Genomic DNA, 13236 nt, shown 5'->3' on the forward strand with positions numbered 1-13236 from the left:
CCCTTAATCCCCCCCCCCCCCCCCCCCCTTTGAATTACTAGAATTTCTCATATAACAAATTGACTGCCATATATATCACTTTTTAAATCAGGGGTGATTTCTTGGCATTTTGAGTAAAAACTTAATGATAATTCCCATAAATCCTTTTCTCTCTCTCTATGAATGAACTAAGAATTACATGTATTCTTTTATAACTTGACTGCCATATATACATCACTTTAAATAAATCATTTGTGGTGATTTTGGGGCAATAATTTCTGTGAAAATTTGCCATAATAATTTCCCATATGATTCCCTCCTCTCTCTGAATGCAACTTAAAATTTTCTCCTATAACACTCGGACTACCATACATATCACTTCTTAATCAGAGGCGATTCCTTGACAAGTTGTGTGATAATTAGCCATGATAATTTTCGCCTTTAGTGTGGTACGGTAGGCTGTTGACGAGTCTGTCATCAAAATCACCTCACCCACTCCAAACACTGACCTAGCTGGCTTTCTTATTGTTCAATTAATGCACCAGCTCTGACATCTTGTGCGATTATCTGAAATATGACTGGTTAAGACGGCCATTTTGCCAGTAATGTACGTTCCTTCGATCAATAATCCTTACACTGCTGTCATTTATTCCAGATTTACCACACGTTATTATTCTAGCTTTCCCCTTTCTGTTCAATCAGCTTCAGCGCGAGAAACATGCTGTCAAACGACAGAGCAATTGATAAACTAGCTCATAAAACATGAGACCCTTTTTCTGATGACCATGCAGTGGAAAAAAAGATTTAACCTCAATTGAGGACATCAAGCAAGTATGGCAGAAAAAAAGAGCTGACAATTTTTTTCTGGCCATTTTTAGACTGTATTGATCTCTTTTATAAGAAGAGCTCTTTTATATTATACATAGAAAACTTCCCAATTTAAAAAGTAAACTAAATGGGTTTTTTTCTTTACTAAATAATTTTTTGTAACTTTTTTGTAAATTTTTTTAAGTTTTAAGATATGTCTAAATATAAATCAACATTATTTTTTTGGCTAGAATTTAGACTGCAACCCCCCAATCTGTGACTTAAATATAGCAGCTGGATTGGAAAAAAAATCAGATGAATATTATTTTTCTTTTCTTAAGTTTTATAATTTTCTTTTTTTTAAAATTTATCTGTAAAACACCTAATTTTCTTATTTTGGTTAGGATTTGAACCCTGACCCTCCAACTATGACTACGCTAGACCATGGTACTATTATACTTACGATTGTGCTTGCATTGATGTAGTCTGAGCTAGAGGCGTTACAATTGGTGGATAGAATCACTCGGGAATGATCATCTGTAAAAAAAAAAAAATAAGAGTTAATGTTAAAATTATATTACATGAATTAATGGAGAGAAGCATCAAACATTCAGGCAAGTATTATAATTTATAGCTTCTTCAGTGAGTTATTCACTTCTGTTTAGAAATAATGAATATCAAAAGAAATTTTAGAATTGATTTTAAAAAACAGAAATTTGTGTTTATCAACTGCAACTTAAGAAATTAAAATATGGTAACTGTTATTGTAATTCATGTAATATTTTGGATGTGTCTCTGACATGTATACCATATAACCATATAATGTAGCTTATCTGGAAAAGAAGATTTGATTAATTTCGTTTCTCCTTACTCTAAAAGCTTTTTCAAAAACGGGGGAAAAAATGAGAGAGAGAGAGGGGTTATATTTTGGAAGTAAAATGTGGAGAGACAGACAGAATGACAGACAGATATAGCATAGGTTTCAGAAAGACAATTTTCCTTGAAGAAATAAATTTTCCTCTTCAACAATTCTAATATATGATAAAATTCAGAAACCTACCTATTACTAAAATACAATTTTAAAGCATAACTGCATAACTTATGGTCTAAACCAATCATGTTCAGAGCTCAAAAAGAGAATTAATATTTCCAGCTGATGTGTGTCTGACATGTTTACAATATAATGTAGCTTAGAGGAAAAGAAGATTTGATTAATTTAGTTTCTCGTTACTCTGAAAGCTTTTCCAAAACGGAAAAAAATCTCAAATTACATGCCAGAAAACTTGCTTCTGTATGAAAAAAAAACATAAACCTTTAATTCCTGAGATGCACATCAAATGCAGTAATTACTCACTAAAGTAAAAACTATTGATTTCTCACGGAGAAAAAGACGAAGGAAAATGATGAAGCAGCCGGAGAGCAATAATATCTAACAGTTTCCACGAAGCCCTCCATTGTGCGACTCCTTTTGCCGGGGAAATAACATTGGAGGAGAGACTGGCGGGCTATCGTGCATGACAAGACCAATTTCAATTTTGTCTGACAAAATAATCATCGCCTGGGATCAGCTCTCGCGACTGTGAACGATTGTGTTAATATCGCCTGTCAGAACGGGAGCATCCACTCGTGAGCACGCGATTTGACTCTGCAATTTTATACTTGTCGATTTTCTTTCTGTTTTTTTTTTAATCACCGCAGTGTTGAAGTGACAGTGACAGGGTTAGCTGGTTCCAAGCCTCTGTCAGAATACTCAATAAAATGCAATACAATGTACCAGCATTGTAAAACAAAATGATTTAAGAGGCTGGGTGTTTAACAAATAACCCAATTTTTTTTCTCCAATTTTCCTTTAAATTTCAAATTTGATATTTTTTTACTATCAATTTTAATTTAGTCAAGAAAAAAAAACAAATATAAAAGCAAAAATTAAAAATTTGAATGTTCTTGTAAATTTTTATACAAAGTTCTTCATCTAAAGGAGATAACTATGGTCTTAAAATAACCAAGACCATGATCAGCCCCCTTAAATCATAATAAGCAATGTAAGCAGGGTTTTAAGGACATTATTAGTCATTACTTTCCAAAGTCTGGTAATCTTTTTATCATTTATATTAATATATAATATGAATGATAACATTAGCTACAATTTTGTTGTCAATATATTAATAAAAAATCAAGGAATCATCAATTAATCAACTGCAAGTTTTACACATTGGTTTATGTTGCTGACTGAGAGTAGAATTTAGTTCCTAATCTTGAGAGACACTTTCCATGATCAAAATTACATGGGTATAATTTTAATACTGATAGAATATATATAAGTAAGCTAGCTGGCACATTTTTCACACTACAATAAAACACTTTTAGAGCAAACACGCTTATAACGAATTGACACTTACAGCAAGGTGATTTTCATTCCCCATTATATGGTGTAAACTTGACAGATATAACGAATTACGCTTATAACCAATCAAAATCGCCCATCCCTGGCACTTCGTTATAACCTTGTTTTACTGTACTCAACTAGAAAGAAAGAGTGACCAATACCAATTCATTACAATACCTTTCTCACACAATTCATTCCCAACACATTTTCATATCTGTCAAGCAAGCCATTATAAAAGGAAATATTGACAGCGAGCATAGAAATCCTCATGTACATCAATAAGCGGAGAAGTGAACCCCAAAGCCAAATCTATTCATTGAGTCTAACAAGGAATAAAGCAAAGAAGCTGACAGTCTTTGACAAGCTGTTTGAGTGAACACTGTGTAACAATGATGATTTATTGACAAGCCAGGCGGACACAGCTCAGATAATAATGGAGTTGTCTACATTGAAACCTGACACCAAATAAAAGCCAATTCTGAAGGTGTCTCTTCTTACAAACACACTAGTTGATTGGCAGAAAGCTCAACATCCCCTTTCTCCCATGCCTTAAGGAGGCTGGATAGTCAACAAATTTATAATCATCAGATCTACCTAAAATTTAGCTACAGATCTGTTGCTCCCGCTCTTAAAAAATTGGGATGGACAACCTGGGAGCTACAGTGCTGTACGTATTAATTAAAATGTTGCAATTTACTGCACTCAAAAACTTGTTGAAAGTGATCAATTTAATTTGGAACCATCTTATTGATCAAATATATCAAATTAATTGTTTATTAAAAAAAAAATGAATATTCTTCTTCTTTTTTTTTTTAAAAAAGGAGTGATCATGCACAGTGTTAATTAAAATATTTTGAGTCAGCTTATATAAAGGTACAAGTACTTTTTTATCCGTCGATCATTGCGAAAATGGAATTGATAAAAAATGTCCTTATCAATGATGTGAATTTACCATGCAAGCAAGCATCTCTTTAAGGAATAGGGATTTCTGATGTGAGTATTGACTCACTTCCATCATATCTGCCTCTATCTTGCAACATCCTCTCTTAGGTATTATAGCAGAGCAAGCAAGCACTCAGCTCTGAAAATTAATTGTCAGCTTGTACACCGATAGCTGAATCAACAACGTAAAAAGCTCCGAACGATTCTACTTGTCGCGACTTCATTCACATAAAACCTTGGCACAATCTCCGTCCATTACGACACACGGCGACAAATATTATCACTGATTGTATTCAGGCAACTTATAGGATTGGGAGATCTTGCAACAGTATCCGCACAAGTGCAGCATATCTCTCCATATGTCAACATAATCTGTCAGCTCTGGAGAGCCGGTCCATGTATCTGCAGCCATTCTCTCATTGTACCTAGCAATCATTCCTTTCTCGGGTTTCCAGCAAGCTTTATACAAATCACAATGGCGGGGGACCCCGCCATTAATCCCACTCTGCAGATAGGTTTCAACGCAAACTTCATTTCTGGTCTTGTCCCTTCGTGTCCCTAAATGCGGAATATGATATAGAGTGTCATGACAGTCTTTGATTTATTGCCAGGCACTGCTGCAGTGATGACTATCAGTTCTTTGATTCCAATCTGTTTACATGTCGATTCTGTCGTCCCACTCTATCCAGACAACCTGCACTTAATCACCCTTGAATAAAGATCTCCCGTGATTTGCTATCATCGGCTGATCCAGTCTCATTCTGCTGGGAACCTTGGTGATCCAGAGGTTAAGAAATTTCCAATCCGGACGAGCCCCTTATTATAACTATGTTAATTTACTTAATGTTCGGATATTAACGGCCATTCTTAATTAAAAAAATCCAAAATGACCTCAGCACATTTCAAATGATGTTTCATGTGAATTCACATCATTAGATGCTGAACTCTAACCTTGACCTTGGCAAACGGTTACAGGACACATTATGGCCTTCACTTGGGGACATTTACAGGACAAATCATAAACTTGAAATGTGACACTTGATAAACACAATATGGCCTTCACTGTGAACACCTGCAGAATACTGTGAGACCTTGAATTGTGACAACTGTAAAATACAATATGGCCTTCACTGTGAACACCTAGGGGACACTTTTTGTCCTTTACTTGTGAATATTTACATATTGTGACCTTGAAATATGATCACATAGTAAACACTACGTTATCTTTGAATACTTATAGAACTTATAGAACACATTATGACCTTAATGTGTGAAAACTTGAAGGACACATTTTGACCTTCACTTGTGAAAACTTGTATGCTGCATGGTGACAATAAACTTGAATACTGTAGATTCCTTATATTTCGCGACAACTCAATTCCACGAATCAACCGTTCTGCATCAAATTGCGAGAATATGAAATCGCAAACACCAGATTTTTATCATAGTTTCTTTAGTTTACATCTGTCAGTAAAATAACAGCAAGATTTTAAAATCCACCAGATGTGCCTCTCCCGAATTTACGCGGATATTAATTCCTCGCGTTTAATAAGGAATTAACAGTATATACTTACAAGGAACGGTGTCACTGTAGCGGTTCTTGCGTATATTGGCGGCGTCATTGGCTATGTCTGTGTTGGACGGGTCGGCTTCGTAGGTACATAGACCCTCCCACTCCCTGTCTAGACGATCCTTGTTCTTTAGGTGGTCCTCCATGTATGACTAAAACAATCAATAAAGGTGAAAGCTTTTGACGATACAATTCTGTTAGTCTTAACGATTGAAGGAATTCCCAAAGCTTTGGTCAAACTGCTTCTAATTTTCTTTCAGATTTGAGAAATTACACAAAATCTGAAGAAGAGAAGATATCCCTAGGAAACTCCAAAAGCCTTTATCCATACTGTTCGAATGCATTGAAGAAATTTCAAAAATCAATATGGAAAAGATTATTTAGTAGACAACTCCGAAAGATCGTATGAATTTGGTTCAGATATAACAAAGCTAAAAGGAATAGACTTTCACAAAACTCCCAATGCAAGAAAAAAATTTTGTTTAGCCATTTATAACACCCCCCCCCCACCCCTGTGCCTTTTTTTACTTTGACCTTGGCCTTAACTTGACCTACTTACCAGGACAATGTGACCAGTTGAGATGTCCATATTAGAGGTGACAGGTTCCTCACTCCTGAAAAAATAGGAAGTGACATATTGATTAATCAATCTGTGCAATCTGAGCACTCTAATTAGCTAATTAATTACTATGTACCTGGCCCTTGGGTCATAAAACTTAGAGACAAGTTCGAATTTGAGATCTCTTACTTTTGTAAAAGCAACATATGGTGGAAAAGTGAGACTGAGGTCAAAAGTAAGCTTGTCTAAATTGTATGGCCCTCAACCTCACTCACTGCAGCAAGATCGAATCCTGCATTGTTGAACAATCAAGCTTAACTTGCTAGCACAACCTGTATTTTTTACTCTTTTGTGTAGTACAAAGTTCTGAAGGCTACACTTATTATATAAATGGGCCCCAACAAACCCTTTTTTTTTGGGTTGCAACATTGAAAAATTATAAGCACCAGAATACTCCAAGTTTTTCTCTGCCATTAAAGTCAAGTTCAAAGGGCCTAAATCAGATCTTTCACCATTACCTATATATCAGGCCTACTGAATTGGCCAAAAATTAAACATTGGTAATAATCCATCCAAAAACAACGAAAAACAAAAACAAACCCAGATACACAGCTTTTCATTATATCTAAAAAAAAATATCAAAAAATTATTATTCAAACTCTTTGCACTTTGAAGTGCAATGTAAAATGATGGAAGACCGAAGGTGATATCAGTTGGCTGGTATACATCATGAATAAGACTTGTCGTAACAGCGTATCAATCTGCGTGGCATATACATTCCAAGTTCACACAACTGATTGTCATTTACGAGGACAGATTGTCAAAACTTTTCACTGAGTGGTAGAAAATTAGATTGCATGAAAAGAATCAATATTCTTACTAGCCATATTTTTGGGGAAAAAAATAAAAGCATGAAAATCAATCTTAATTTTGATATTTTTGCCACGGAGCACCTAGAAAATTAGGAAAAAAATTTCACATAGATTGATGAAGGGGAAAAAGTTTTCTTTGACAAAACTTCATCTCAAATTGAATTTGAAAACAGAAACTGAACAGTACCTAACACTATTAAATTTGAAATCGCTATCGTGTTATTGTTCGACTAATTAATGATTTACTCAATCATTAATGATGTTTGTCACTTGAAAATGTGCTGATGCTTAGGGCACATCATTACCTAATAAAATATTCAGGAGATGTTGGCGCAAAACATTCACTATTTAAGTAATGACCATAAAACACATCTCTCTTAAAATAATGAATATTTTCTTTAACCACATGCAAGACTTTTTTTTAGTCCCCTACTGGTTTTCACCGGAGGGGACTATAGCTTTCCTCTGCGTCCGTCAGTCTGTCTGTCTGTCTGTCTGTCCGTCTGTCTGTCCCACTTCAGTTTTCCACACTTTTTTTCTTTATGCATTTGAGGAATAATATGAAATTTGCTGAACAGCTTCAAAATGTTAAACTACAGATCAAGTTTACACTTTTGTAGCGTCTGGTTGACATATTTTCGAGAAAATTAATTTTTTATATTCCAATTTTTTAATGTTCGGGTTCGATATTCTGCATAACAGTGCATTGTTATATAATAGACTGTAGCTTACTTAGAGTTTTGCAAAAAATGAACAAAATTTTATAGCAAACATAACCAACATATATTTCAGCATGTTTAATATTGTGTGATTCAAGAAATGAAGGAATATAAAAGGAAATAATTGAGAAAAAATTGGATATCTAGTATAAATATTGCACGCAGGGGTGCATGGTCACAATAAATGCATATAGAGTTATATGAAAACAGGTAAACAAATTTAACCGACATTGTTCAAATTATTCAAAATAGAAAAAATATTAATACTTTATTCAATGGAGACTAGCACTTGTCTGCCAAAATAAGATAATGAGCATTAACTTGAACGAAGTGGAATATATATATATATATATATATATATATATATATATATATATATATATATATATATATATATATATATATATGCAGACATCTGAATCTCTTTCTGTAGACAATAAGGATGCCTCCCTAGGGAGCAGTCATTATTGTCAATCTCAGTCATATCAGCAATCCGATCTACAGAGAGAGAGAAAAAAAAGGAAAAATGGACAGATTTGAAGCAGTAAAACTGAATTAAAGCTCAAAGATGGGAGTAAGTAAAGAGAAAAGATTTGTCATCACAAAGCAGTGGCGGAGCCTTCTACATCCCCCTGATGACAAATAGGGCCGAAATCGCCTGGCGTTAATTGGTGCTGGAATCTTCCTTTTATGGGGAATCCCGTTAACGCTGGTGGTTTAATTACGCCGCTGATACTAATGAGGGAGACGGATGCAAAATCCCCATTAAATGCTGAGACAGCACTTATCCATTATCTCGAACCGAAAACGCAAAGCAGCTCACCAATTTATAGTCTGAGAGCGAAAAAAAAAAATGGCTGCCACCATGCACATTGCTATATGGGATCAGAGATTGAAGAGGGAGATATACAGGCTTTAATCAATGTGTCAGGAACACAGCATTGTAGCAGCTCTGCTGAATGGTTGGGACCCCATTGAGAAAGCCCCATTTAGGGAAAGACTAATATATACACATGACTCACTGCATGTATATAGCTCTGAACATCTAAGAATTTTGTCATTACCTAGATCGATCATTTCAGAAACTTTCAGCAACATTTCCGTCATTTTCACACCTATTTGTCTAGCCAGCAGTTGTATTTCAACCATAAGTAGGCAATACATAATCTGTAGTTTTCCTCCCATATTTAGGGTGTCAATATGAGTCAAGATCAATATAACATTAACTTGTCTTGTAGAAGATGTATAACCTTGTTAACACAGAAGGTTCATTGCACTAGAGAAAACACAACCCTACTGTGAAATCATTTCAATTTGTGTAATTTCTTGAATTCTTTTAAGTATGACTAACGGCTTTGAAATCTAACAAAGCTGTATAAACATTTCAACCCGCATTTTACTATACTGTAAAAACATTCCAACCCACATTTTACTACACTGTAAAAACATTTCAACCCACAATTTACTACACTGTAAAAACATTTCAACCCACATTTCACTATACTGTAAAAACATTTCAACTCGCAATTACTTTTCTGCTCTTTTAAGCAGATAGAGCAGAATGGTGTAAAATGTAAAATATTCGCATTGAATATGACAAAGATCTCACAAACTTTGCAAAATTTTCTCGCACACAAATTAAAGTTGGTTTACAGTATGTAGAACATACTGTAAACGTATTATATTTTGCGTGTACGATATTTGGCGGAATACAGTTTTTGAACAAGTTGGCGTGGATTTAAATTAGTGTATTCCTGAATGTGACTATTCTTATACATATATGCATTTCATTTAGCGATGTACTTGAATTAGCGGAAGCCGCATTCCGCCAAAAACGTCAAAAAGAATACACAGCCAAATGTAATACATTTACAGTGGTTTGTATAAAATTACCATGAGGAGGTACTGCTCCGGCTGGATGGGCTTCGAACCTGTTCTCCCGACACACTTCCGATCCTGGAGGCGGCGTGAAGGGGTTCCGGTTTTTCCGTAGTTTTCCCCTGCATCCGCTGTCGACAGAGGTCCTGTTATATGGAAAAAAGACCAGTGCTTTATTCTGCACACTGAAAAGACCCCGGTTTTGTTATACATGCATGTTCATGCAACTCTACCAATACTCAAAGGATGAGGCTCTGACATTCAGTCAACTAAAGGTCTGGAAAAAGGTCACATTTGAGTTCTTTTTCAGACATTTCTAAAAAATGGCAGCTAGATCGAACTTCGCCTTTTCTATTGCATTACATAAAAAGACCAGTTTTTTTATTCTTGGCAAATTTCTAATGATTATATTTCTAGAATGGAATTGGAAAAAGTACAAGATATACAGGGAAAAATTTCAAAGATTAAAGAAAAAAAAGAATAAGAGACTGAAAATCTAAAAGTAAGTTTTTCAATCAGTTTCCAATTTATTAAGTTCCCATGCATGCAGATCTTTCCCAATAAGACAGAACAAGAATAAATTAAGCCTTTGTTCAAATAAAGTTCAATGCCTTCAAAGGTTGAAATGCTATAACTGTAGCTGCCCAGACTACACCAGTTTTATTGGGTCTCCATCCCCCTTTGACTACTTCATTTGTAATTGTCACATCTCAGAAGAGAACTAGCTATATATTCTTTTAATGCGATACAGGGAACACCAAATTATTCATTTCATCTTGTACTTTTTCCATTTCCATTCAAGGAATAAAATCATTAGAAATTTGCCTCTGGTGGCAGAGATACATTTTTGTCCTCATATTCCAGGAATAATGACTTCTCCCCAGTATCTTTTTTTTAATTTGAATGGAGAATATCTGCATGCACACTCTTTTTTTCTGAGGGCATTTCAGACTGTTTGTAGCCTTATTCATGATCAATGCCCCATTCATATCAGATTTCTGAGGGTCTCACATAAATGATTAAAATACATCAGGAGCAATATAGTTTATTAAGTCTATACAAGATTATGAGACAGTCAGGCAAAAATCAAAGATCCTTCCATGTCCTGATTCCGTATTAATGATTTATTCTAACCGAGGCATCATATTCCCTTTTGAATGTTTCTAATATGGTTAAGGGCCCAAGATTAGTCAGGAATTGTACACAAGATTTTTTTATTCAAAAGTAACAAACATATACTTACAGATATATATGAAACATGTAAAAACTATCTTAAAGTTTATAGACATATATAAATCCTTGGCTTCTTTGAACCTTATAAATTTAAGTTGAGATATCGTGTCTGATCCTAACCTATGAAACAGCAAGTTCTCTCTCTCTCTCTCTCTCTCTCTCTCTCTCTCTCTCTCTCTCTCTCTCTGCCGTCCACTATTGCATTATGGGGTTATGACCAATTGATCCCAATAAATCTGCCGGTATTTTTCCCCCCTTCCCTCCGAAATCTAATGGAGACGACAGACACATCCATCATGGCCGAGGACTGGGGAAACCCGGGCTTCAGTCAGATCCAATCTTGTCACCAATATTTACCGATTTAGCCAGGAAATCCCCACGGTAACGAGATGGATTTTTTGTTGCTGTTAAATGTATGCGCTGAACCTTGGACAAGTTCCATTAATCTGCAGGGTGAATATTGATAAATACACTTTGCACTGTCTCCATTGGAGAAATAAATCAGTGCTGTGTCCACGAGTCAATGTCTGATCAACCGGACGTCTGATGTCCGATTTCTTCTTCATACCGAACAGATGATTTACATGAAATAAATGTCTAGCATATTTTTTACATGTAATCAATGTTTACCATATTTGGTAGAGATAACGCCAATGGTAGTTACAAGTTCCTTGCAGATATTAGTTTTGAAAATAACTGATATTTCTGAAAAATACTGAACAGAAATATAATCTACAGTAAAAATACCTCTACCAGATAGGAAATAAGTTAATATCTAATTTATATTTATGTAGGTTCAGATTACTAAAATATTTAGCAGAGAGCAGACAAGTCATATAAATATCTAATTAGTATCTACTGTGTAATGTCAATATCAGATCTATAAGATATGGTTAAAAAATATAGACAACTAACATATGATAGAGAACTCGGATAATGTGATATTTATCTACTGGATTTGATGATGATAGTAGAAAATCTACCAGTCTGATGAAAGAAAACTTCAATCAACTTTATTATCTAGTAAGATAGGTGTAATATGAGGTCGTATCTAATCAATAATTATGTGATGGTGTCACTCAATATCTGTGCAATTTCAAATCTTTTTAATTATTTTTTGTTGAAGATTATTTGATAATTGATAATTCAAATACCTGTTCAATTTCATTATACCATATCTATTTTTTTAAGGGGGTGGGGGAAGGGGGGGGAGGGTTGGGGTGGAGGGGTTATGAGGGGGGTAGTGTTTTTGTTTACCTGATAATCCTGAGATGGTTCATTTCCTTCTCCTGTTGGTCCGGACGAGAGCTGAGCCAGTTTTTGTTTGGATCTGGAGTTCCTCCGGATCAGGAATATTATGACGGAGGCGAGCAGGATCCCGGCGATACAGCCACAGAGGACGAAGCTCAGCACGATGTATCTGTCATCTGACACCCGCAGACTGACCGGGTTCTGTCAAAGAGAAAACCGACACCGTAAAAATTATGATTAATACTGTCTGGATGACCTTCCATATGATAAATATGTTGCCCTTTTTTGTCCGTGCACATTGCAGTGAAAATACAGTGAAGTTTGGATATACAGAATCCCTTTATCATGACCTGCCACCATATAACCTCTTGTCAATACACTGGAGATACAGCGAAATTTGGAAGTTCAGAACTCCTGTTATCAAGGAAATGAATATCAAGATAAATGCTGTCATATACGCGACCCTCAATCAAATAATGCTGTCATTTGTCCACACTGCAGTGAACCACAGAATGAAATGTGGATATAGACAGAACTCACATTTATATATGCCATCTGACAATTTTTAAATTCTTTTTACGCACTTTCTTACTTTGAAGGAACAATGAAGATTAATAGTGTCTATGTGGCCCTCTATGAAATAATGCTGCCTGATCAAGACTAAATACTGCAACATTATTGCAGTGAAAATACACTGATTTGTGGATAGACAACACTTGCATATATATATATATATATATGCCAACTTGCAATTTATAAATTGTTTCCACCTTCTCACTTTAAAAGGAATATTGAGATTAATGCTGTCTATGAGATTTCCTATCATATAATGCAGGCTCTTGCAATTTGTCCACAGTGCTGCCGTGTAAATCGAGTGATATATGCACCGACTGATAATTTTGCCACTTCCTCTGTGACATTGTAGGAATATTGAGATTGATGCTGTCTAAGTGACTCACGTCATATAATGTACTTTTTGTCCACATCACAGTGAAAATACAGTGAAATATGGATATATACATGCAGCTAGAACTTCCATA

At 35.1% G+C, this 13236-nt stretch overlaps 1 protein-coding gene across 1 annotated transcript in view; it reads right to left on the reverse strand.

The window, feature by feature from the left end:
- LOC128162756 (receptor-type tyrosine-protein phosphatase N2-like) overlaps nt 1-13236 on the reverse strand; it is a 95258-nt gene that overhangs the window by 20868 nt on the left and 61154 nt on the right. The window contains exons 11-15 of the mRNA XM_052826122.1: nt 12203-12397; nt 9728-9858; nt 6244-6298; nt 5689-5836; nt 1250-1323 (exon numbers count right to left, since the gene is read on the reverse strand). Of these exons, the coding sequence (XP_052682082.1) occupies nt 1250-1323; nt 5689-5836; nt 6244-6298; nt 9728-9858; nt 12203-12397 (603 nt within the window). The remainder of the gene's footprint in view (nt 1-1249; nt 1324-5688; nt 5837-6243; nt 6299-9727; nt 9859-12202; nt 12398-13236) is intronic.

The sequence above is a fragment of the Crassostrea angulata genome, chromosome 9 (genome assembly GCF_025612915.1).
Source record: "Crassostrea angulata isolate pt1a10 chromosome 9, ASM2561291v2, whole genome shotgun sequence".
In the NCBI taxonomy this organism is placed as follows: Eukaryota; Metazoa; Mollusca; class Bivalvia; order Ostreida; family Ostreidae; genus Magallana; species Magallana angulata.